General features: G+C 40.7%; 2 protein-coding genes across 3 annotated transcripts; one reads left to right on the top strand and one right to left on the bottom strand.

The window, feature by feature from the left end:
* Positions 1-7,701: 7,701 nt before the first annotated feature.
* Positions 7,702-10,606, top strand: LOC122413324 (alkaline phosphatase, tissue-nonspecific isozyme-like). Its single transcript, XM_043423604.1, has 8 exons — positions 7,702-7,862; positions 7,944-8,146; positions 8,265-8,457; positions 8,630-8,793; positions 8,885-9,232; positions 9,310-9,508; positions 9,676-9,894; positions 10,145-10,606. Exons 1-8 carry the CDS (start codon positions 7,721-7,723, stop codon positions 10,327-10,329), a joined length of 1,653 nt encoding a protein of 550 aa, XP_043279539.1. The 5' UTR covers positions 7,702-7,720; the 3' UTR covers positions 10,330-10,606.
* LOC122413325 (uncharacterized) lies at positions 10,604-17,222 on the bottom strand. 2 transcript variants are annotated; one of them, XM_043423606.1, is made up of 3 exons: positions 16,661-17,222; positions 12,888-13,188; positions 10,604-12,545 (listed from the first exon to the last, which is right to left on the bottom strand). In XM_043423606.1, the coding sequence occupies exons 2-3, from the start codon at positions 12,973-12,975 to the stop codon at positions 11,932-11,934; spliced, it is 702 nt and encodes a 233-aa protein (XP_043279541.1). In that variant the 5' UTR covers positions 12,976-13,188; positions 16,661-17,222; the 3' UTR covers positions 10,604-11,931. The 2 variants fall into 2 exon arrangements, with proteins under 2 accessions (XP_043279541.1, XP_043279540.1); XM_043423605.1 differs by lacking the exon at positions 16,661-17,222 and adding an exon at positions 13,370-13,494.
* Positions 17,223-22,837: the final 5,615 nt, after the last annotated feature.

Raw genomic sequence — 22,837 nt, 5'->3', positions numbered from 1 at the left:
AACTGTCAAATATAGTCACAGGAATAATCATTTTGAATAAAAAAAGGATCGTTTTGCAGGAACTTTGATACTGCAGCACCTTTCGACAATCGATTTCGATAAGAGACATGACGTGAATGAAGAAAATGACATGAAAATCTCGCCCAGGCGAAATAAGATAAGGACGTAACGTGCGGTTTTTACAATAGCGAAAGGAAGGGATGGAGAACGGAAGATGAAGAAGAGCGCAGTCTGATAGAGTCATTGTCGCGTTGCTCGTCGTTCTCGTCGTCGTCGTCACGTGGTATAATATTGGCGCAGTTTTCGCGGTAGCGCTGTCTCTCCTTCGGCTCCCGCGAGTGCGAGTTGGGGTGGCAGTCGAAGGATAAAACGAGGTTGCGCGGTGCAAAAGGGGTTGGGGGTTGGGGAGCGCGCGGTAGTACCCGAGAACAGAAGGAATACGAAGTTTGAAAGGGGAGAATGATGCTTCGGCGATGGTGTGCGATGCGGGGGGATCCACGGGGTTGTGGAACCACCCACACGGGTGAAAACCACCCCCTTATACAGGCCGTCATACGAGAGCGAAGCATTCTCGAGAGTCTAAGGTAGATTATATTATTTCTCGAAACGGTGCTTTCTCCACCTCGCTCGCTCTTGCCCTTTCTTTCTCCCGCAGCGAGGCTTCCCTCGGAGGATGAAAGCCTCCATCTTCTTCTGGTTTCTCCTCTTCCCATCTGAACGCCACCCCCTCGCGCTTCCCTTAAGAGCTTGCTGCCGCCGACGACGGCAGCCGCGGTGGCAACCCGCGCCATTTTGTGAATGTTAAATCATTTATTGATCCAAGAAGGTGGCGGTGGCGTTCCAGCCCTCCTAGCCCAACCGCCCCGTTTTCAACATCCCCATCTTCCTTCCTCAACCATCCGACCCGACGCTCGGTTACTACTACTACTTCTACCACTATTATACCATCGCTGGTCTATATACCGTGCTGAAAACGCCTCGTGAAAACGCGGAAACTCCTGCAAAAGGGACCACGCCGAACCTTATTTCAGAAGGGATGAAACTCATCATTTCTGCACTCTCCTGCCTTCATATCGCTCTTAGCCTCTTTGTATGCCGAGGCTAATCCCTCTTCGGCGTGTAGCGATTCAACAGAAGTCTGTGAATTTCGTCCAAATGTTACAATCTCGTACGTTCTTTGGCCAAGCATCGATGGATTCGTATTTCACTCAGTCGTACGCGAGGGTGGCCAATGAAATTGGCGAAAAATGCGGCGAGGAGTGACGCTCCGCACTTGCATCGATCAGCAAACATGCAATTTCGAGATATGGAGCGAACCGCAGCTAGCAAAGTTGTACCGAAATTAAACTGCGCACTCGCTTGTGACACGAAGCAATGTTCGAGTCCAACGAAACGAGCGAAAAAAGCATTTGTAATTGAGCTATTTTTTTAGCCGCGAAGTATCGGTGCGGCAGGTTGAAAATTATGACTCGGTCGCCTCGGTGTCTAAACCTCGACACTAAAATATATTGGCAAATACTCGAGAATCTTCTCATGAAGTGCACCTGCTGCCGGACTGGACGCGTGGAAAGTGTGGATAGTCGAAAATTTTTAACGAAAGAAATTAAAGTGACGATCGAAATATAACCGAAATATCATTTCAGTGATGCAATTTTCATCCTCAATGAGAAACGTACGAAACTCGTAGGCGAAAACAAATGTAAATCGAGGTGGAATGAGGAAGGGAGTTGACGAGGGAAGCAATATAGAGCAAACTTTATTCCCAATGGCCGAAACTAACGTCGTTGATAAAGTATATATAATAGTGGCGATTGGGAAGCGCCGAGAAAGCTGGAAATGCATGAATTGAGGACGCGAGGATACGAGGAAAGTCCTGAGGACAGAAAGTCGAGACTTGTGAAAGGGGCTTCGGTGAAACGATCCTTATACCGTTGTCCGAATTCATATATGACATATACGTAGAGCGTGTCGCTCCTCGCTCTGTAAAGGTACGCCGTAGGTACCTCAGAAAAGCAACGCACACGAGAACACACATGGCAACCCTTGGTGGCAGCTTTTCGAGACGGCGGGGGCAACCCTCTGAGAGTTTCCTCTGGCAGCTTTCTCGCTTCCTTCGTTTCCTCTTGCTTTCCTCCCTGTAACATCCCTCGTACAAGCCTCGAGATATTCGAACGTTTCGAACGAGAAACGAAGAGGGAATTTACGGCCTTTCGCGGAAGCCATCCCTTGCCCGGTACCCGCGCGGCTCAAGGTTCACTCTTCGCCAGGACCCTCGTTCAACAGAATTCTCAAATTTCTCCGTCCCATCCTTTGCTCTCGTTTCCCTCTCTCCCTACATCCCTCCTTCGCAGCCTCTTTCTCTCCGTCGCATCTTGCTATTTTATTCCCCCCCGTAAAACCCTTTTCAAGGGTAAATTGCAGAATCCTAAATCCGCTCGCTTCTACGCGATGCTCCTATTCCTCGTTAACGAGAAGACATTGAAAATCGTTCAGAAATAATCTCACTACTTTTTTTCTCTTTCTCATTTGTTTAAATCCATTTAACGGTGCGCGCGCGAGAGCCTGAAAATTCGAAGGGCGATTGTTTTTTTCTCGATCTTCGACGAATTGATTGAGTTTTAGATAAATGGATCCCGAATCGTGGAGCTCGATCGAGGATCTGCTGAAATTTTTTCGGTTTTTTTATCATCCTCTGTCGTCGATTTTATTTCGGAGGATCCCGACAGTATACCGGACACGTTTTTGATCTCATTCTTTATCAAACCTCCCGTCGTTTCACTCGCTTCATCCCTTATAGGAAAATACGAGCAAACGGAGTTTATAACCCCATTGTATATGTGCGGAGGAACGGGCAGAAGAGTTTTACCTCCCTCTTGGATCTTTCAATGCCATACAAAAGTACGCCACGGTGGTATTCCTGGATGAGGAGTTTCCACCAGTTTCTTGCTTCTCTTTCTAAACGAAACGAAAAGGGTCGTACATACGGGTAGACGCAGAAGGATCCGCTGGGTAGTTTGTCTCGAAACGACTTTGGTCCTTCGCGGTGGGCAAGTGGAAACAAGGGGAGAAATTAGTGCAAGATTTTGTCGGGGGATCGTTTTATGGTTCGCTTTTCCCTGCTCAAATTTGACTACGAATCGTTCCTCGTGTATGTGCATTGTAATCAATAAAACGGAGATGTGTTTTTTGTCGTATGAAAAATCACGTAAAAGTTTGTCTAATGTCCCTTTCACTATACTGGACGTTCCGGCAAACTGGAGCGCTTCTCAAGGGCTCATTTATCGTGGCTCTGTTCGCCGAAATCACAGAAAACGGAATCAACAATCTGATTAAGAATGAATCTGAAATTAAGGAGATCGAGCGTGAGCTATTGAAAGTGCGCAGGCTCGAGGAGCTTGAGAGCACAAAAAGCCGATTTTTCTCGCGCAGAATCGTAAAAATCCAACGGCAGGCTTCGTGGTGGTGGAGAAATTTCGGCCTGCCAGTGAACTGGTGAAAAAAAATTGCACCAGTTGTTGACGAACCGCGGCGAAATCGCCGTTTCTTACACTACGGGCTCCAGAGACGAAGTTGCACCAGATTCTGTGGTAAAATAGTTTATTACTAAATTTTATTCGCGACTCGTCGGAGAGCCGAGTGAACAACCATCTACAGTAGAAAAACTCATTTACGTACGAATCCTGGTGCCTGGTTTTCGCGAACCTTTCCCCCAGCGAAATCCTCATTTTACAAATTCATTGTAAAATCCTTTTTCGAAACTTCGTCTCACCAAAGTTCGTAATAAACGTAACGAGACTTTTCGGATTACATGAAAAACTACAGGCTCGCAACGACCCTTTTAATTTCTCGTGAATTTAAATAAACAAAAGCATCAGAAGCTTCAAATGTTTTCGGCTTTTCCACTGCGACGACTTAAGGTAGAATAACATTTTCGAACAGTTCGTTGCCTCGTGCTCTTGTCATAGTCGTCTCTATGCGTTCGTGTGCCTACGTAAATATATTTATATGCATGTACACCGTCCGAGTATACATATTTATATATATATAACGTATTTCTACACGTACTCGTTGAAACTCGAGGCCAAAATATAGGATTTCAATTTAGAAGTTCTGAGACGAAGGGCAACGAGAGCGCCATACTTCGTTGGCCCCACCCCTATCGTGGCTCCTATGTACGAGCATGCTTCCCATAGCTCTGTCGCTTTAGGGCTCGAGAGAGAGAATGATATAAGGGAGGTTGCCGCCATTTTGAATTAGCCATGCTTAGAGTTGCGAGGAGACAACTTTTTACCAGTTTCAAAGGGCTCTTCTCGTGCGGACTTTCGATGATAATGATATTTCGAAATTCGTTGCTTTGGCGAAATTGAATTTTCGCCCCGGACGACCACCGGATCGAGTACGTGCTCGAACCTTGCTGAGCATCGTGATTCGTCATGTGCACGCTTAATGTTACAGGAAATACGAAAGAATCAATAATTCGAGGCGAAACGAAAAGTAAATCGACCGGATATCAACGAGGAGGGTATTTTCATTTCGAAACACCGAGCGAGCAGCGTTCCGAAGGAGAAACTCGATTCGGGAATTAACGAAACTCCTCTTGTGAAGCTTGCTCTGAAACGAGCTTCATGATTAAACTTATCCGGCAACGTTTGAGTGGCGTGATAATGACTGCGCGTCATTTCGCATTTCAGTTTTCGTTTGAATTCACTGAGAAACGAAGAACCATCGGAAAAGTTATTATTGGAATGGCAATAACTGTTTTGAGGTGAGTGAACTACGAGAGGGTCTTTGAACCGACGTTTATGTGCATTAGACGAACAGACCTGATCTGGTTAACCGTTGACGGTTATAATGTAATCAGTTATCCGATTCCATCAATTAGGGCTTTATTAGACTTGACGTTTTCTTGTGATTTTACATATCTCTGTCCAACTTCAATCAAAACGATTTTTTCGACTGGAGTCAAGTTTTGCTTCGCTTTCACCAAACTTTTCTTTGCTGGGAGCGAATTCCAAAAGAGTCGTTGAAAGTCTCGAACTGTGATTGCACGTTGTTCGAAAAAATCGATACATTTTTGTAGACACGGAAATTCTCGTTCGTTGTTACAACCAATTGAGGAAGTTGAGGCATTGGAACGAAAATTATGTCATCGCTTTAAACCGACAAGTGAAGTGTAAAAAAAGATCAGTTAAATTTTCAGACAGTTTAGGAGCATCGTTAACATGTAGTCTTTTAGAAGTCAAGATACGTTCAATGATATCTCCGTTAAAAATGATGCTAAAAATATGACATTTTGTGCACAACATGAGCAAGGCTTGCTGAATAATGTCAACTTTTTTCAGATTTATTAGGAGATTTGCTGAGATTATATTAATAATAGCCTAATTCGCGTGCTTTTTTTTCCAACTTTTTTTTAAGTGCGTATGCGACATTGCCAAACTGTAAACCGACCTAACTTTTGAAAGGTACAAAGTACACTTTTGGATTTAAAAAATGACTGTACAGCCTCAACTTCCTTGATATTATTTTATAATCGACTTGCAAAAAGAAATCCCGAAATATCCAATTCTGAGACTTACATCCGAATAAATAGAGTTCTGACTTATCAGCATCGGATATTTGGAGTTTGCAGATCTGCTTCTCCAGCTGCAAATATTCCGTCGTCAAGCCCTCAAGTTTTGAGGGTCTTTCAATTCTGACTTCTCCTCTGACAATTCAGGATTTTTTACAGCTCAGACAATCAATTGAATTAACAAATAATTGATTCTTAATATTTCCTCTCGTATTATCTCGATAGAAATATGTGTGCAAAGTCCCCAAGTTAGGTACCTATCTTATCGACAAAAGTTCTTTGAGTGTAAACCGAGTTGACGATACATTTACATCTCTAATAGAAAAATTTATATGAAACTCGATCCTATCAAAATTCATTTATACAGAAAAAATAAACTTACCTCACTTTCGTTGATAAAGCAGATTTTCTAGCTGAACAATTTTTATGAAAAAAATATTGACCTTCATTACAACGCTGTATTTATATGGGGGTGACAAAAGAAATTTCATCCTCGGAGCTATTCGAATAGGCAGAAAATGGATTCGGAACATCAAAAGCATTTTTTGCATTTCATGCATTCATATTTATGAGGAAAATCGTTGGTGTGGTTACTCACGTCCGCAGGTTTTCCCTCTTCCTCCATGATCCTCCAAAGCTCCAATCCTGTTCCGTGGGTCCCGATGAAAAAATAAATTTTCACGTATCTTCAAAACACACTTTCTGTCCCACGCTTCTCGTGCTTTCGCGATTTAACTATTTATCACTTCGCCACATAACGAAAATTTAAAACCGCACAAGAATTGAAATTTTTTATTCACTCTATTAATCGAACATGAGTATCAACGTTTTTATATTATTGCGGAATGATAAACGAATAGGAAGTCAAGATTTTTTCGTGTTCAGGATCCACGATCCTGAACTTTTTTTTACTTTTTACTTTTTACTTTAATGGACCATATTAGTTGCTTGAGTGAGAGAGAAATAACTGAAAAACGAATCTAAGATTTATTATCATTTTTTTTTTAGTAGGATTATTTTTATAAAGTGTATTATATTGAATAAAATTATTTTTAAAAAATTATGACCGTTTTTATTTAATTTGTTTAAACACATATTATTTATTCATAATTCTACTGGCTTATTTGGTTGATCGAAAAAAATTAAATCGTAGGAAAGGATTATTTTAGCCTTAGTCACTAAGGATCGAGTAGAATTCCACGTGTCGTATTCCACACCCTGTTTTCTCAAAATAAATGGAACCTACAAACGATAATGCCTATAGCGTTGACCGACCGACGCTCGCACTCTGCGCTAACCGTCGCCCCTCGCCCCGCGCGAGTCACGCGACTACTGACTGAGCGAATCAGCGAAGCGAAACATGCTTGCGCTCTCTCTCTGTTGCCTCGCACTCCGGCCGGTATCCCCTCCCCCCTTTCCCACTCGCGACCGCTGCCTGACCGACCTTGGCCAAGCACGACGGAGCAACCAAGCGTGAACGGTAAACACATAGTGAACATAAACAAACCGAATTCCAAAATTCACGTATAAAATATTCACCGACCAATTGCCATAGTTTTATCAATACACCAAAATATATGCGCCGAACTGTAAAAACATGACTATCATCCAATAAAATTATACGTTATTTGTAGCGTTTTTATGAAAGTTGATAATTTTTTATCTTCGATAAGTTATCTGGAAAGCGTATCTTACCAACGATCCGAAAGTGAGGTGGTTCCGTGATGTGATAGAACATTTGTGGAAAAAATATTTCCTAATAGATTTTTATCAATATATTTTAATATATCGATATATCAATATAAATTTATCAAATTTATTTTTTAAAACGAGTTTTTACATTCTGTTTGATGGAGTTGTTACGGGGTAGTGACTTGTCATGGTAGCAATGTTACGGGGGTTAATTTTATGGGTATAAATGAATTTTGGTAGAAATGTAAATGTGTCGAATTAACAGTTTAACGAATTTTGTTTTAATTAATGTTAATCAGCGGTTTTCACGTTGAGCAGATTTCATATTTATCAACGAAAGATATGAGTTCCTTTCGTATTTTTGTATCCCCTAATCACCTACGAAAATCAAATGGATTTTTTTATCTTCGTCTGATATAATTTGACGCGGTGACTGAATTCTAAATCAAACAAATAATGCAGTTAGCTTCGGCTCGTCGAGCAGTCTCGAATTCTTCTATTCTGAGGAAATTCACAATGGCGTTAGAGCGCATCCAAATACTTTTAACCTCACTCCTAGCAGTGCAAACTTTGTTTTCATGGTGTGGCGCCACAGAAGGTGAGAATTACATAAACGTGAAGATCTGAAGGCAATTCTGAAAGTCACTAACAACGAAAACATGAAAATTTGAAAAATTAGACTCGAAACATTGGAGGATTTTGGGGGAGGATGAATTGAAGGATTCTTTGAATTATCGATGGAACGAAAACGTCGCAAAAAACGTCATTTTGTTCGTCGGCGATGGGATGAGCCCCGACACCATAACGGCGAGCCGAATTTATCGTGGTTACGAAACAAGTTATTTGGCCTGGGAAAAATTTCCTCACGTTGGATTACTCAAGGTCAGTAAAGATGTTTCGACGTAACGAATGAAATTGAGAATCGCGGGTTAACCTATGTTGCTCGTAAATCCAGAAATTGCACGTGCTATTCCACCGCGGTTATTTACCTCCTTTACAGACTTACAATACCAATAAACAAGTGCCAGATTCTGCATCAACAGCGACCGCCCTGTTCAGTGGCGTAAAAACCAATTACAAAGTGGCAGGTGTTGACGCCAACGTTCAACTGAACGACTGCGAAGCCAGCCTCGTCGAAAGTCACCGAGTTCAGTCGATAATAGCCTGGGCTCAGGAAGCCGGCAAAGATACAGGTTTGGTGAACCGCTTTCTTCAGTTTGATCGCTCGAGAGAAATTTTGATTTACCAACAGTCGGTAGTTCACGTGCTTCGCTATAAGAGAGACATTTTTCAATGAAGTTTTATTAAAACTTCAAAATTCTATCAAGCAGAAGTAATGAGATTCAAATATTTTTTGTTTCTCAGGTTTCGTAACAACTACGAGAGTAACTCATGCAACGCCTGCACCCCTTTACGCTCATACACCGAACAGGGGTTGGGAATGCGAGGCAAAAATGCCGAAAAGTGCGAAAATGTGCAAAGACATCGCACGTCAACTGGTCGAGGATTCACCAGGAAAGAATATCAAAGTATAATCAATTGGGAATTTGTGGAATAAGATTTTTCTGTTGCACCGATGAATTATTGGCATTTTCAAATTTCTGTCTCTTCGTCCTCAAGGTAATAATGGGCGGAGGTCGACAAGTTATGAAATCAAATGCATCAGCAACGCAATTCGATCCGATAGATTCCTGGGCTTGTTACAGCACCGATGGCAGAGATTTGATTGCCGCTTGGGCGGAAGACAAATCAGCAAGAAAAATGTCTCATCAAGTTGTCCAAAATAACGAGGAACTGAGTAAAGTTGATTATGAAAAGGTTGAATTTCTTCTAGGCATCTTTGCCAATGGACACATCAAAATGGACTGGGAGAGAGAAAAGGGCCCGCTGGGTCAGCCAAGTTTGGAGGACATGACATTGGCAGCTATCAAAATACTGTCAAAGTCGCCCAAAGGCTTTGTTCTTGTGGTATTTTAATCCCCCATAATTTCCCAAATGAAATACTCTTCGGGGAACCCACGGAGTACTTGGTTTTTTCTTTCAAGGTCGAAGGTGGCCTCATAGATTTTGCCCATCACCGAGGTCACGCTGCCCAAGCTTTGCGTGAAACTGTTCGATTGTCCGACGCCATCAACGCAACGTTGAATTTCATCAATACCATGGAAACTTTGGTGATCGTGACCAGTGACCACACGCATTCGATGAATTTCAATGGTTACCCTGAAAGAGGAAGCTCCATTCTCGGTATTTTAGGATTGTTCACTGATTTTCTATTATTTACATTCTCATCCGAGTTGAATTTTCTTTTGACTGAAAATGATCATGAAACAATTGACCGTGTTTCAACGATGTGAATTTTCTCAATTAACTGTGGATTTTTGTATGTTTCACGAGAATCTCTTGAATTTTAGGCATAGCCCAGTCGTCGAAACACGACGGTATACCATTCACGAGTTTGACCTACAGCATCGGAGGACCAAACAACTTAGCGTACACCATGAACAATGGCAAACCAACGAGGAAAGATCCATCTCTAGAAAATACAGCAGATTATCGTTACAGTCAGCAAGCCGCTGTTATAAGTGACGAAGCTCATCATGGCGGTGGTGACGTGATCGTTTATGCAAAAGGTTTGTTGATTTTTATTTTCATTCTAATTTTAAGTGTTCGATACCGTATAGTGAAAAAATCCGGGAGGATCTGTAACGACAAAATAGTAGTTTGATACCGAAAAAATTATCAAGTTTCGCCGAAACCTTCGATTGCGTACTGTGGTCGAAATAACAAAAATTTTTATTTTTCCAACAGCCACAAAAAGGTCATTCGTTTTTAGGCTTTCTCACGTAAAATCTTCTCTCATTACATATTTTCTTTCTGAAGGTCCCTGGGCGCATCTTTTCCACACGACTCACGAGCAGAATTACGTTGCCTACGTGATCGGTTACGCTTCAAAAATTGGGCCTTATGCAAGTAGCTCGTGTGATTGGAGGGCGAAACAGAGCACAATGATGATAACAATAATCGGTGGATTCCTCGGGTCGATATTTCTATCGTACCTTGTGTAGCGAATAAAATCACAAGGGGGAAAATACTCGTTGTCCTTCGATGAAAGAATCATAATTATAATGATCAGTTAAAACGAAGAAATCGACTTTGTGGAGAATGCAACGAGCGTGCGGTCTACAAAACGCATCAAACATTTTATCTCTTCTAGTGAAGTAACGTTTTTTTACAAAGGTCCAAAAGGTCCAAAGAAAAGAGTTGAAGGAAGCTGAAAAAAAAACTATAACGATCTTGTTCCAGTACAGTATTAAATAATAAATAAGCAAAAACCAGTCGGAAGTTTTTGATTTTTCATTTATTTCAAGAATAACCTTCATTCTTCGTATTCAAGCTGATTCTTCAAACTCTTATATTTACAAACGAATTAATTTAAACAATTGTTTCAGTCTTTATTTGCACAGGATAAGTATAAGTTTAGCCCGTCGCAATATCTCGGACGAGGATGAGTGTTAAGCCCGTGTATTCGTACATAAATATGTTTGTGAGCATATATGTACGTAAACACACTATAAATATAACATTCGTTTTGTCACCGAAATGAATAAACTGTTGTACGAAGCGAGTCGATGCTTTTTTGTTGTTGCGGTTCATCGTTAATGTCCATCGAGCACGTTAAAATATCCATAAACGCGTGTGTGCGTCTCCGATGATTTGACTTTATCCTTTATTCCATGCTCCGATAATATGTTTAATATTCAACTGTCGCGAATGAACTGTAGTCTTGCGAGGGCTCAACATTATCTGTTTGCCGTTGGCCCCTCCGACATTCCCAACGAGAACGATCGCCTTTGGTTTCGGAAATTTTATCACTTTATTATTCGACAGTCGAACGTATATGACCTTAATGACGAATGCTAGGCAATCGGTGAAGCAATCCGATCAGAGAGCGCGCACACGCTCACCAAACACGTAATAATCGCGACACACTAGTTATTAAGGTAGATTGAGTTTTGTTGAAATTCAACTGCCATAACATTAATATCGTGATGTTACAAAGCGATTTAGTGGTTCAGGACATCGTGAAAGAAAAAAGCAAAGGAATGTAACTTCGACAAGAGTTTTCTCGAGCGAGTATGCGAGCCGAAATGGCCAATCCTTCCTGCAGGACAATATGAATTAGATTTCCTGAACTAATTACGAAAAAACGGAAAATATTCTATCGATCGAAATATGGTAACCAGCCGAAATTCCAGAAAGTTCATTTTCATTCTCTAACCAATAACTCACAGCCTTTGTAACATCAGGATCACTTAATCTAAGAGTAAAAAAGACTTTGTTAAACCACGCGATGATTGTAAACGAAAGGATGTTCGTGTTTTATAGTCGCAAATGAAAATTTCATCGACAAATCACGAAAGGGAAAGACGACTAATGATAAATGTCCGTTTTCGAGCGAACTGAAATATTCTCGTAACACCATCCGCCGGAGTACAAACGCGAGCGATAACGCGACGGTGTTGGGAGCAAACTTAGCAGCTACTTTTCTTACAGCTAACGGAGGCTTATCTATGGGCGTTAAAAAAAATGAAAAGGAAATCGAGAATGAACGATACTTGATGAACTGTTGAACGAATCGATTATGAATTTGCGGTCGATGGAGTCGCTCAATCATCTTTTCGCTTGTCGTGCTTCAAAGTTTGGACCGCCGTAACGTCGTGTTTCAAGATCTTCATCGATATGCAACCGAGCAACACGAGCGCCGTAAAGAGGAAGACGAAGCCCGGTGAGACCTCGCTCAGAATCATCAGAGTGAATAATCCGATTAATTTAAATGCTAAAAAAAGTGGCGCCAGGTAAACGGCGAGTTTGAAAAATAATGGATTGCTCTTCGGCTTTTGTACGACGAACTTTTTGAATTTTGGCTCATTCTGGCGCGACGCTACACTCGAATCTGCTTTACTTTCCGATAAACTCTTCGGGACAATGGGCTTTATGAGTTTATCAGTATTCTGGACAATTACGCTCGATTTCATCGACTTGAGACCGAGACCTCGTATTATCGTGAATATTAAACTCGAATAAACTCGGTATATTCTCTCCGCTATTCTGCTCATCAGAATCGCTAAATTCACCTTTGACATTGGAATTAGCTGTCCCTTTCTTTGGTCAAACGAGTACAGCATGCTCGGGAAGAGATTTAAACTTTGACAACAGTGACGTAGTTTCTGCATCGATGTGTGATTCAACAGCAGAGGTGACACGCTCGAGTTTCCATCGGCTGAAATGAAATCACACCAAATTATTATTCCTTGTTTTTGAATCACAAAAAACTCGTGTTCCAATGTGTGTGTGTGTGTGTGTGCGTGTGTGGCGGAGTCTGAAAACTTTTTTCTTCTCCGTGGTTTCGACAATTTTTTGGTGGATCTTTTCAGCGGTGTCGTAGCACTGCTACTTTTTGGGAGAATTTGAATGTTAAATTTATCGTCATGTTTTGTGGCCTCGAATTATCGAATGTCGAACGAGGTAATAAATTATCAAAAGTTTTCAGGCATCCGCTTCGACCTTAAATCGTGCGGTCGAAAGTATCGAGCTCGAGTGCATTTACAAGCGTGAATTTTACCTTTAAACAAATCGGAAACCCGGCGAACGAGAGTTGTCTTTGCCTCGAAGATTTCTTGTTTTTCCATGATTGCTGAGACGCTCGTCATGGTGGAGGGTTGCCAATCTCGGTTTGAGTCAACGAGTCGATCGACCGGCTGGTTTACGTTGAACAGGTTTTGCGGTAGGAATGGATTCTCGGGCTGCTTTATTCCCCGTGAAAAATAGCACGGAACGCTGTCACTATTATTTTTCCTTGGACGACTCCCTTCCCTGGAGGTTTTCGAGTTCCAGTATTCGCGGAATTCCCGGGATAATAAAGTCTGCAAAATATATCCAACGATTATTATTCAGGGACCGAAAAAACACCATTTGAAAAAACGTTTCGGTGTATTCGCGCATGGAAATAAGGTTCGAAAAGATAGACACGATCGAAAGCCGCAGCGGAAGGAAGCGACAAGTCTAACGAAATGGTGCAACTGATTCAACGTTTTGTCCAATTACATTTTCTGATCCAGTCAATCGAAACGATCGATCATGCATGCACCGTGGAACTGTCGACTTTGCCAATCGACGGTGCACTGTTGAGTAGTTAAACGAGAGAAAATAAAAATATGCAGAGGCGAGAGAGCTTGACTATACTTGGAGCTTATCGTGATAGCCCTCGCGACCCGAGAGACAAGAAAACGATTAAATCCTTCGCTTAAAAATACACCAATGAGCCGAAAAGAAGCGGAGAAAAAAATTTGCATCTCGAATATCTTGTGCCTGACACACGAACTCTTGTTCGTTCCTAATCGCTTTATCGTACTTTGTAATCGGTCTCGTGGCGCTTATACGCTTCGTGATGCGCATGAAAAAATACGACGTTTCCATTCAGAAATGAAGTTGGTGATACGAAAGTTTACAATTCCAGGAATCGAGATTGTGGAGATTTTTCTTTAACTCAGATATTCCGGTTACTTTTTTTCTGTCATCATTGTTTTTTTTTTTTTTTCAATCTCACTGCGTTCGTAATCAATTCGATCCAATTATTGTGTAATAATCTTGTCATAAACTGCCTATTTTTTCTTGCATTTTATCATGAATTCTTCGCTGCGTGATGATAAATGAGGTTCCCTCAATATTCCAACGATAAATTATGTTTTGCGAATGATAATTACAAATCGGAAATTTCGTCATGAGAACTCGCGCGGTGAATGATTTATTGTAAAAAAATACTACGTAATTATCATACCAAGGCCAAGGTGGACTGCATCAATGGTTATTGACCGATTTACGACCACCAGAATCTTGACAGTTTTTTAATTAATGCATTGCACGCAAATATTTTGGATATTTCAAGGGCAGAGCGAATCGTAGAGTTCAAATCAACGATTATTTTTAGGCCAAATTTTTCGTTGCTTCTCTAATGTTTTTTTTCGACGTGCAACGATGTTTTTTGGTGCGATCATTAGTTCATTTTGAATGATTAAGCATAGCCTCGGAGTTTCTAGAATTTCATGGAACATCTTTGGATTGATATTTGAAAGATTGTTGAAATATCTTAGAAAACAAAACTCGGACGACATTTGGTTGCTTTTACTTTCGAATTTTTATCGGAATAATCAAAACTATGAGCATTTTAATGATGAGGATGAAACGTTTTTTTTTTTGAGAGGATACTAATTCAGCAGCTCGATACGTGATTGAAGGAAATGCCTTGAAAATGTATTTCCAAGTGGTAGAAAGTATATTAGTTCTTTGAATCAGCAAGATAAGCTTGTGTGAGAGAAAAAATAATGCGCGAAGCACTTTTCGTTCATGCTGGGAATTTCGCAATGCCACGTTATCAACAGCCAGTTCTTTTCGTGATCATCACGAGTGTACAAAGTCTTATAGCTGACCATTTTTCATTTCTTTTTTCTTTTCACCGAGATTTCATTATTCCGAAAATATTATTAAACTTTTGAAATTGAAGTTTCACCAACAATTGAAATTCGTTTATAAAAACGAAGAATATCACAGTCATTTTGAATATTTCATCAGCGTAAATGGGTTTCTTGAATTTCTTACCAAAAACTGGCACAAGATAATCAAATGATATTATTGCGTACGCAGAAATCGAAATTGCTTGACAAAAATTCCTTAAAGTGCATTCCATTTAAAGTTATTTTTTTCCTTATCTTTATTGATTTGGTTCGTGATCAATAAAATTTAATTGAGCTACTCCAAAAAAAAATCCGACTATCAAAATTATTTGTTATTTTCCACAAATCATGTTGGCTAATATAATAATATATTTCAACAAATTTTGGGTTATATTGAACTGACCAGTATGATTCGATTTACAAAATATTTATCATTCTCAACAAAACCGTTTAGATAATTCAGTACTTGATATTCAAATAAATGTATCAAAAAGTGTTTGTAAATTATGTAGAAATAAATAAATGTTTCGAGTTCTTCGAACAAAAAATTTGGTTTTGCTCGTTTAGTTAATTCACATAATCAAAAATTTAGTGATTCGGATTCCTTATTTATCGTAAGCGGGTGTTAGTTGGACGAAGCAACAAAAATATCAACTAAAGACATTTGGTTGTTACAACGATTTTTTTTCTCGGTGAATGAAGAATATTTCATGCGTCTGTCGGAGAGTCCGAAGCAACATTAAATTTCAGTAAAATTGTGAAACGAGCAGTTTCGGCATTCAATTTGTAGAAAAATAAATGGCGAATAAAAAAGAAAAGATTATTCGAGTGTCAGATCGAAATTTGTAAATTAAGCGAAAAATAATAAGAGTGCAGGCTTCTTTTCGGCACGAAATGATTTTTCTTCGTTGTTGCTACCTCAACACATTTGCAAAAGACTCAAATTGTGCGAGTGTGAAACCCGTTAATTCCTGCCTCCCTTCACGACCGGCTTTTGCAGTTAGCGTTTATTTTCGTACCTCTCTCGCTGAGCTTGGACGATTAGAAAGCTCTAGCGAAATGGGAACGAGAAACAAAAAAACACTGCACAACGCGCGGCAGACAGAATACGGAAAGAGCGAGGGGTGCATAATAATTAACGATAAGTATTAAAACGAATAAGGAAAGTCGTTAGAGGTCTTCGTGTCGAATTCCTGAGAAGAATACGCTTCAGGTAATAAAAAAGTAACAATTATCCTATAAGAGTACGAAATAAGGGCCTCGGAGCTCGGCTTCTGAGAATCGAGGAAAAGTCGTTTTCCTTCAACCCCGCGATCCTGCTGCCATCTGTGCACCGAAGATCGTACCATTACCAACTTCATTGTTGTTCAACTTTCCAGCAACGTTTACTCCGAAATTTTACGTTTTTTTTTTTTTTTTATCACAATGAGATGCTAATTTTGAGCGAATAAATATCGAATATTTTGTCTACGAAATTATCTACCAGGTCAAGAAAACGAAGATGTCGGTAAAGAAGCTCGCGTTGTTTTCATATTTGGAAGTTAGTAATAATCATTTTTTTCGCTAAACCGAGAAGTATTTGCACAGTTGGATTCAAAAGTCTTTCAACATGTTTTTCATCTTTTGGTCACACGCTCATTTACTCAACGTTGGAGTTTGGACGAAGACTGATTGCTGTTCGTGCGATTGGATCGATGAGAAAAACAAATAATAATCTTCGATAATGGGAGTGACGATAATTCTTGAAAAATAATGTTACATGCGGGAAAATTTGGTATTTCCATAAAACCGGAAGGATCAAAGTGACCGGAGTATTTTTTAGTGACGCAATGGAACGAGCCTGATTCGAATAAAGTTTTCTCGAGCACGAGTCAAAATTGCTCACCTGCTACGATGTGTTCGTCTGGTTTCTTCAGGAATTAGCGCTCTTTCCTTGCACGTCTTCTTCTTTCCTCCAACAGCAACGGCTTCCCATAATCTGTACGATTTTTTTCACGTGTAGAATAATGCTTAGGGTAGCCGAAATGAAGGAAAGTGAGAAGAAAACAGCGACGTCGAAACGAGGGTTGCTCCGTCTCTAACTGTACTTTTTGTAGAGATTGAAAACTATGGGAAATTCCCGAAATATTCCCATATTTTGTGAAAGCGTAAAATCGCCCCAGTCGGTCACAGGTCCGCTGAGAACTGCCACGAAATTGATGAGCGCGTTGGTTATTTCGGCGCAGTGAGAATCCAAGAAAAGCCACCCGTCGTCCTCGTTTGCCAATCGATAGTCTGATATTTCAGTACTTTACTTCGAACAATCGGAAGGTGAGAAAAACTTCAGAGCTCAAACGCAGACAGATGAGAACGAAATATTGAATTTCCCTCTGGAAGATATCGCTCGAGTACGGCGAGTCGATGTGTACTGGCCGTACGAAACCCAAACAACAACTGAGCACGGACGGGTCTGTCGAGGCTTGGTCGTTTATTCTGGCCTGAAAACGTTCAACGCGCCGAAGCATCGCAACGGGGGGTTCTCTTCTCCATCTTCGAATGTGTGCTTCTCTGTATTCGTGTCCACGAGCCGGGTTCGCTTGTGTGTCGCTTTACGTGTGTTGGCCCCACGAGCGAAGCCACCCAAAGGGAAACCATTCGAGTTTTTGCGCACGCAATGGACAAGGATAACGATATTGGTATCGGTAACCTATAACCGATCCTCCACCCGTTTTATTCCATTCGAGTGGAATAAAACCCTGCGCTTTCGTAAACAAACGCCAGCATCGAGTCCTCGTCCTTTCGGAATTTTCGCACTCTCGCCCCTTTTCGGCGACGCGTGTTAGGAAATTCATTGTTCACTATAAAAGGGAAGAATTTTTCATGATAAACGAATCGTTTTCTTTGACACATCGGGAGACACTTTTTCAACGTATTTCTCGTGTTAGTGCGCTGAGATAATTTTTTGAAGAAAGTCTTCGTGCTTTGCTCCATTTTAACTGAAAATCGATTGATTTCGAAGCTTCGATATTCAACGCGAAAAATTCATCGAATAAACGTAGCAAATGTTGACGTTTATCCGAATCGAGCAACGAGCCGGGTTTACTGGGAATTCGACGAGCGAGTTCGTATGCAAACTGGAGTCAAAAGGTTCAAATAAAACTCGTATCATTCGGACAACAAATAATGCAAAATAATTCCATAACGAGCCAGTTGCTTCGTAGCCACTTTATTTCGTAGCCTCTTTGCAAAAAAGAATTTCGTGAGGTGAGACGTCCTGGAAAGATTTTCCTTTTGAAAAGACACGAATTTAGTCGCTCTCGAAGACACTTGAGACTATTTTCGTGTCCAATTGCGTTTCGTCGAATTACAGGTGTGTCTGGAAGCTTGACTCATAGTTTCGTCCGTCTCGGATAGAGATTAGATGCTTCCATCTCCGCGATTGTGTGTTCGCGTTGGAATACTCAGAAGAACATGAGTAAAGGCTCCGCCTCATAGATAATCGTATGAATTAAGTCCATTATCGTGAATCTGTTTGTCGAACCGAACGTCCATTTCGTTATTTCAATAATCCCTGAATGCGCGCGTCTACGTGACGAGACGTCGTTCTATTATGGGACTGGAGCGGTTCAATGTCGCAAAAAAAATTAGACGATAACGAGCGCTGCCTTACCATGAAATTTTATGATCGATCCTGCTCTCAGAGTCACCGCCGCATTACTGACGAATCCTTGTACCTAGAAATTGCAGGTTCACTTTTCCTCGTCTGGCTTCGCCGAGGGCTCACCGGAGCGATGCCCATGACCTAGAAAAATCATTCACTTTCAACCCAAAAAGGCGACGAGACGAAAGGTCGCCCGGCACTTTTTACGACTTGGTCAACGCCTTCGAATCTTTACGTTCGAGTTTGAAGTCTTATCAACAAATTGTTGTTCAAAATGATTTTTAACGAAGGCAGACAATACAAGCAATTTGGTTCCCTTGCGTGCTGAAAACATGTGTGCTTGGTCACGTATGTCAGATTTATTACAAGAGGTTGATATAATAATGGAGAGACGAAGGAGCACGTGGTACGTTCGTGTCACTTGATTTCGAAAGCTCTCGAGGTCACTTCCTTCTTTTTCAGAACTCCGAGACAAATACCTCCTTTCTATTTTTATCTCGAAAAATCTAAGCACAAATAATCGAGTTGGCGTTGAAGTATTTCCACAAATATGCATCCCCCCCGGCGTCACAAGACGTAGAAAAATTTTCGCACATTTTGTTGTGTCGATGTTGCAAAGCAGAAAGTGTCCTTTGGACCAAATCTTTTTCTGTCTCCATTCCGGGTCGATCTATCGGTTGACACGTGGCTTCGATAGACGGTCATCGTCCAAGCTGCGATGACTTAATCTTAATTGGGAGTGAGGTCCACCGATGTCACAGTAAATCTAAAGAAAATTGCAAAATTTCGTAAAGTTCATTCGCATTACACTGTGACGAAAGGAGCTTCGCAATTGCAGCTTCCATTTGAGATTTAGAAAAAATAAATCACATTTCTCGTCTGCTCATCGTCAGTTTGTAAAAAATATTCCTCCATTTTATCCAGTTGAAAAGTAGTTTTTTGTCATCCCGTTCTTTTACGCAAGTTTTGCATCGTACTTGTTTAGTGACTACACCACTTTTCGCGTCATTCTATCACAAGGGAAAAAACCAGACATCGGGAATCAATAAATTCAATGCAGATCGATCGAGGAGGGCGATGAAAGGTTGCAGAGTGATCGAATGCGAATGATTCACCATTATCAGGAAATCCTTTCCGACCGTCTGCGTCGATCGACACAGCTACGGTTAGTCCATCCTCGCGAGACGAATCGAAAAAAGAACACTCGGTTTTATGAGTCCGATCATTTCTCATTGCGATAAGAACTTGGGGCGAGCTTGACCTCAGTTGTAATACACGGACCAATTACATCGTGATTGTGCCATTTTAAATCGTCGAACTTTCGCTGTAATGATTTAATTTCCATTGGTATAATTATCTTTCGATCATTATCTTCGGGTACGTGAAATAATGAACGCGATTTATGAAGTGAGCGGATGAAACTGGATTTAACCCATTGAAATCGTTCATGCAGACAAATTGATGATTAATCGGAGCAAAAATCGTTCGCCACTCAATATTATTTCAAAAATAGTCATGTGAATGGATGACTCTTGACGCTCGTGTTGTTTACAATTTCATCAGAGTGAATCCCCGACGCGAACATTATCCAACTAGCACAATTCGAACTCTGCATGTAGATCGATGACAAACAAATTTGTAACGACCACTGAGTATTACGAAAAAAGTTCAGACGGTCCACGCAGCGACATCAGAACCCTTGGAAATGTCTATCAAAGATTTTGTCCCACTTCGATTGAACCCAAATATTACGTCAGACGCCAGACGAACAATCGCTCTGGTGAAATCTCTGTCTGGAATCAGCGAAGGAAGTGATAGGAATTTATCAAATTCCTTCAACAGCGGTTTCGAGTGTGAAATCTTGGAAAAATCCACGATTATTGAGCACGCGTTTCCAGTGATTGGGTCGGAACAGTACGGAGGACGACGTCAAATATTCATGTAGAAAATTTATTGTAAGCGAGTGAAACGAGTGTTGCATATGATTTTTGAAAGCTCATCGAAACAAAATAATCTCGAGGAATTCACGTAGAATAGAAACTCGGTCAAGATTTTTGGCATAAGATTTTCTTACGTAATATTACATTGATCTCTGATGCAACAGCACGAAGCTTTTCATTGTACGAGTAACAGAGAAAGAGCCGATAAATTTATGAATACGAATGGAAAAGTATCGACCCGATAACAATTGCGATGTCGATTGAAACGAAAAGCACGAAGATTAAAAAAATCTAAAAAAAACATCCTCGCGGCATGTGTATTATGATTTTTTATCACTCCGTGTTATTCCAATAAAATGCGAGCAAAAAAATCGATTCCATAGATCCGAGGAAGTGAAATGCTGACGCGGCGAATGCACAAAAAGAAAATTAATTTCATACGAAATTTCTAACGGCTCCGTTCTGCGTCGTCGATCTAGTTTTCCGTTCTTTCTTCGACCGCATGTGCTTTTTTCATCGCCGTGGAGTCTCGAATACGAACATTTAACGAGTTGAGCACGAGAGCCATGCGTGATCGGACCCCAATCCCGCCTGCGTTTGTGATATACCCACGCCTCTGCGAGACCGCCGCGCAGAGCATCCGTATCACGTGAACACTTTTTCAGACCATTCACACCAGATAGCTCGAGCTAATACCTGCGTTTTCCTCCGCTCGTCCTTGTCTAAATTCATGATGTTAACTCCAACGAAATTCTCATTAGAATGAAGAAATTTGAATATTTCAGTCGCACGATCAAATTTTTTGGGCCTTGAATAAAACTCAGAACTTTCCTTGACTCCGAAGTAAATTTTGTTCAGCACGTCGAACGAATTTCCATCAAAATATTTACATCCATGCTTTACAAGTTTTTTTTTACCGACATTCGCGATTCGTGCTTTCGTCAGTCACATCTTTAGATCCAGACATGTGCATACACACGTGCACGTGCACACGATAAAAACGACGATTTTTTATCATAAAGCGAGATAAAAATGCTAATGAGACGATGAAATTATGCTGAGATTTCATCGCGAATTACTCATAACGACAAGGCCGATGGTAGGAACAAATGATTTGCCACTTGAGAGACTCCGGACACGTACAGAAGCCGATACATTGTGATTTTGTTGCAGCAGGCTAACCCCAGCTCATCATCGTCGTTATTTCACTGATGTCTCGTTCAACTCACCTCGTTTATTAAACCTCATCAGAGCGAACGAGACAACTGCGCGATTGTAGTCACGTGCGTTCCAGAACTTTCCGAACATCCTCGATAGCACTCTTGTGAGTTATTTTTCAGTCGAGTTTTGCTCGAGTTTTGAATCTCTATTGAAAAATTATCGATTCATCGGATTTATTATGCTCGGGTAGTAACGATTCGGCATTTCTAATGGCATACTTTTGTTGAAACAACTCAAAGGTCGTGATCGTTCGAAGACTGTTTTGAATTTGTCAAAAAACTGGTTGTTAAAGTCGACTAAAAATTTATTTTCTTTATGCTTATGAATGTCACACTTTGGGACGAAAGCGAAAGCGTTACATTTGCGTTGCCCACGTGACAAGTTTTTCGAACATCTGCCGGAATGCATTGAACCCGTGTTGAAAATTTCATCCACGGGTCTATTCTTACTCCCACACAGCGATGGAAACGTGACGAGAAAAAAAACTGGGCTGTGATGCTTTCCCATTTAACCTCAAGGCGAAACTTATTTACAAACAAAGAGGATATTTAAAAAAAGGTCAAAAGACCTCGTGGAAAAAGTAACTTTGTTGGATTTTCTCAGTTCTGATGAATTTATAAACGACGGTGAAAAAAATCAGCAGAAAATACTCAAGTTTATCTCCACTTTGATCGAATTGAATGCTATTTTCGGATTTTGCAATCGTTGCATTTCGATGTGAAGAAGAAATTTGAATTTTTTGGACTTTAACCTTTTCCATGGCCAGGTTTTGAAACCAGACTTTTCGTGAATGCGACTCGGAGCCTTTTGCATTGCCAATGTTATGCTCACGTGCGGAGCACGTGATCCCTGAAGCCTCTTGTTTAATCGCTACGACGAAGCAAGGATTTTTGTTCGTGAGATAGTGCGAGAGTGTTAATGATCCCGGCGCTAAATTTCGTCATAACAGAATCTAATGGCCCAGATTTTTAATCGAAAGTCGCCGCTACGCGTATCCGAATGGAATCTGTACAAACAGTAAATATTTACATTGCGTGCATGCACCGTTACGGGAAAAAAAATCGCATGTCTCCAAAGACAGTTTTATTTCGAAGGAATTGAAAGTTTGAAACAATCGCGATGATTGGCCGAACAATTCGTGCTTGAAAAAATTTCATTTTTACGCATATTTGATTTTATCCTCCTTTTTCAACGTTATTCGATAACGAAAGGGCCTAAAAAATTCGAATTTTCATAGCGATTGTGACTTGCACTTTCATTG

Source organism: Venturia canescens, chromosome 7, assembly GCF_019457755.1.
Source record: "Venturia canescens isolate UGA chromosome 7, ASM1945775v1, whole genome shotgun sequence".
Taxonomy (NCBI): domain Eukaryota; kingdom Metazoa; phylum Arthropoda; class Insecta; order Hymenoptera; family Ichneumonidae; genus Venturia; species Venturia canescens.
The sequence above is the reverse complement of the archived record's forward strand: the minus strand, read 5'-3'. Positions and strand labels throughout refer to the sequence as shown.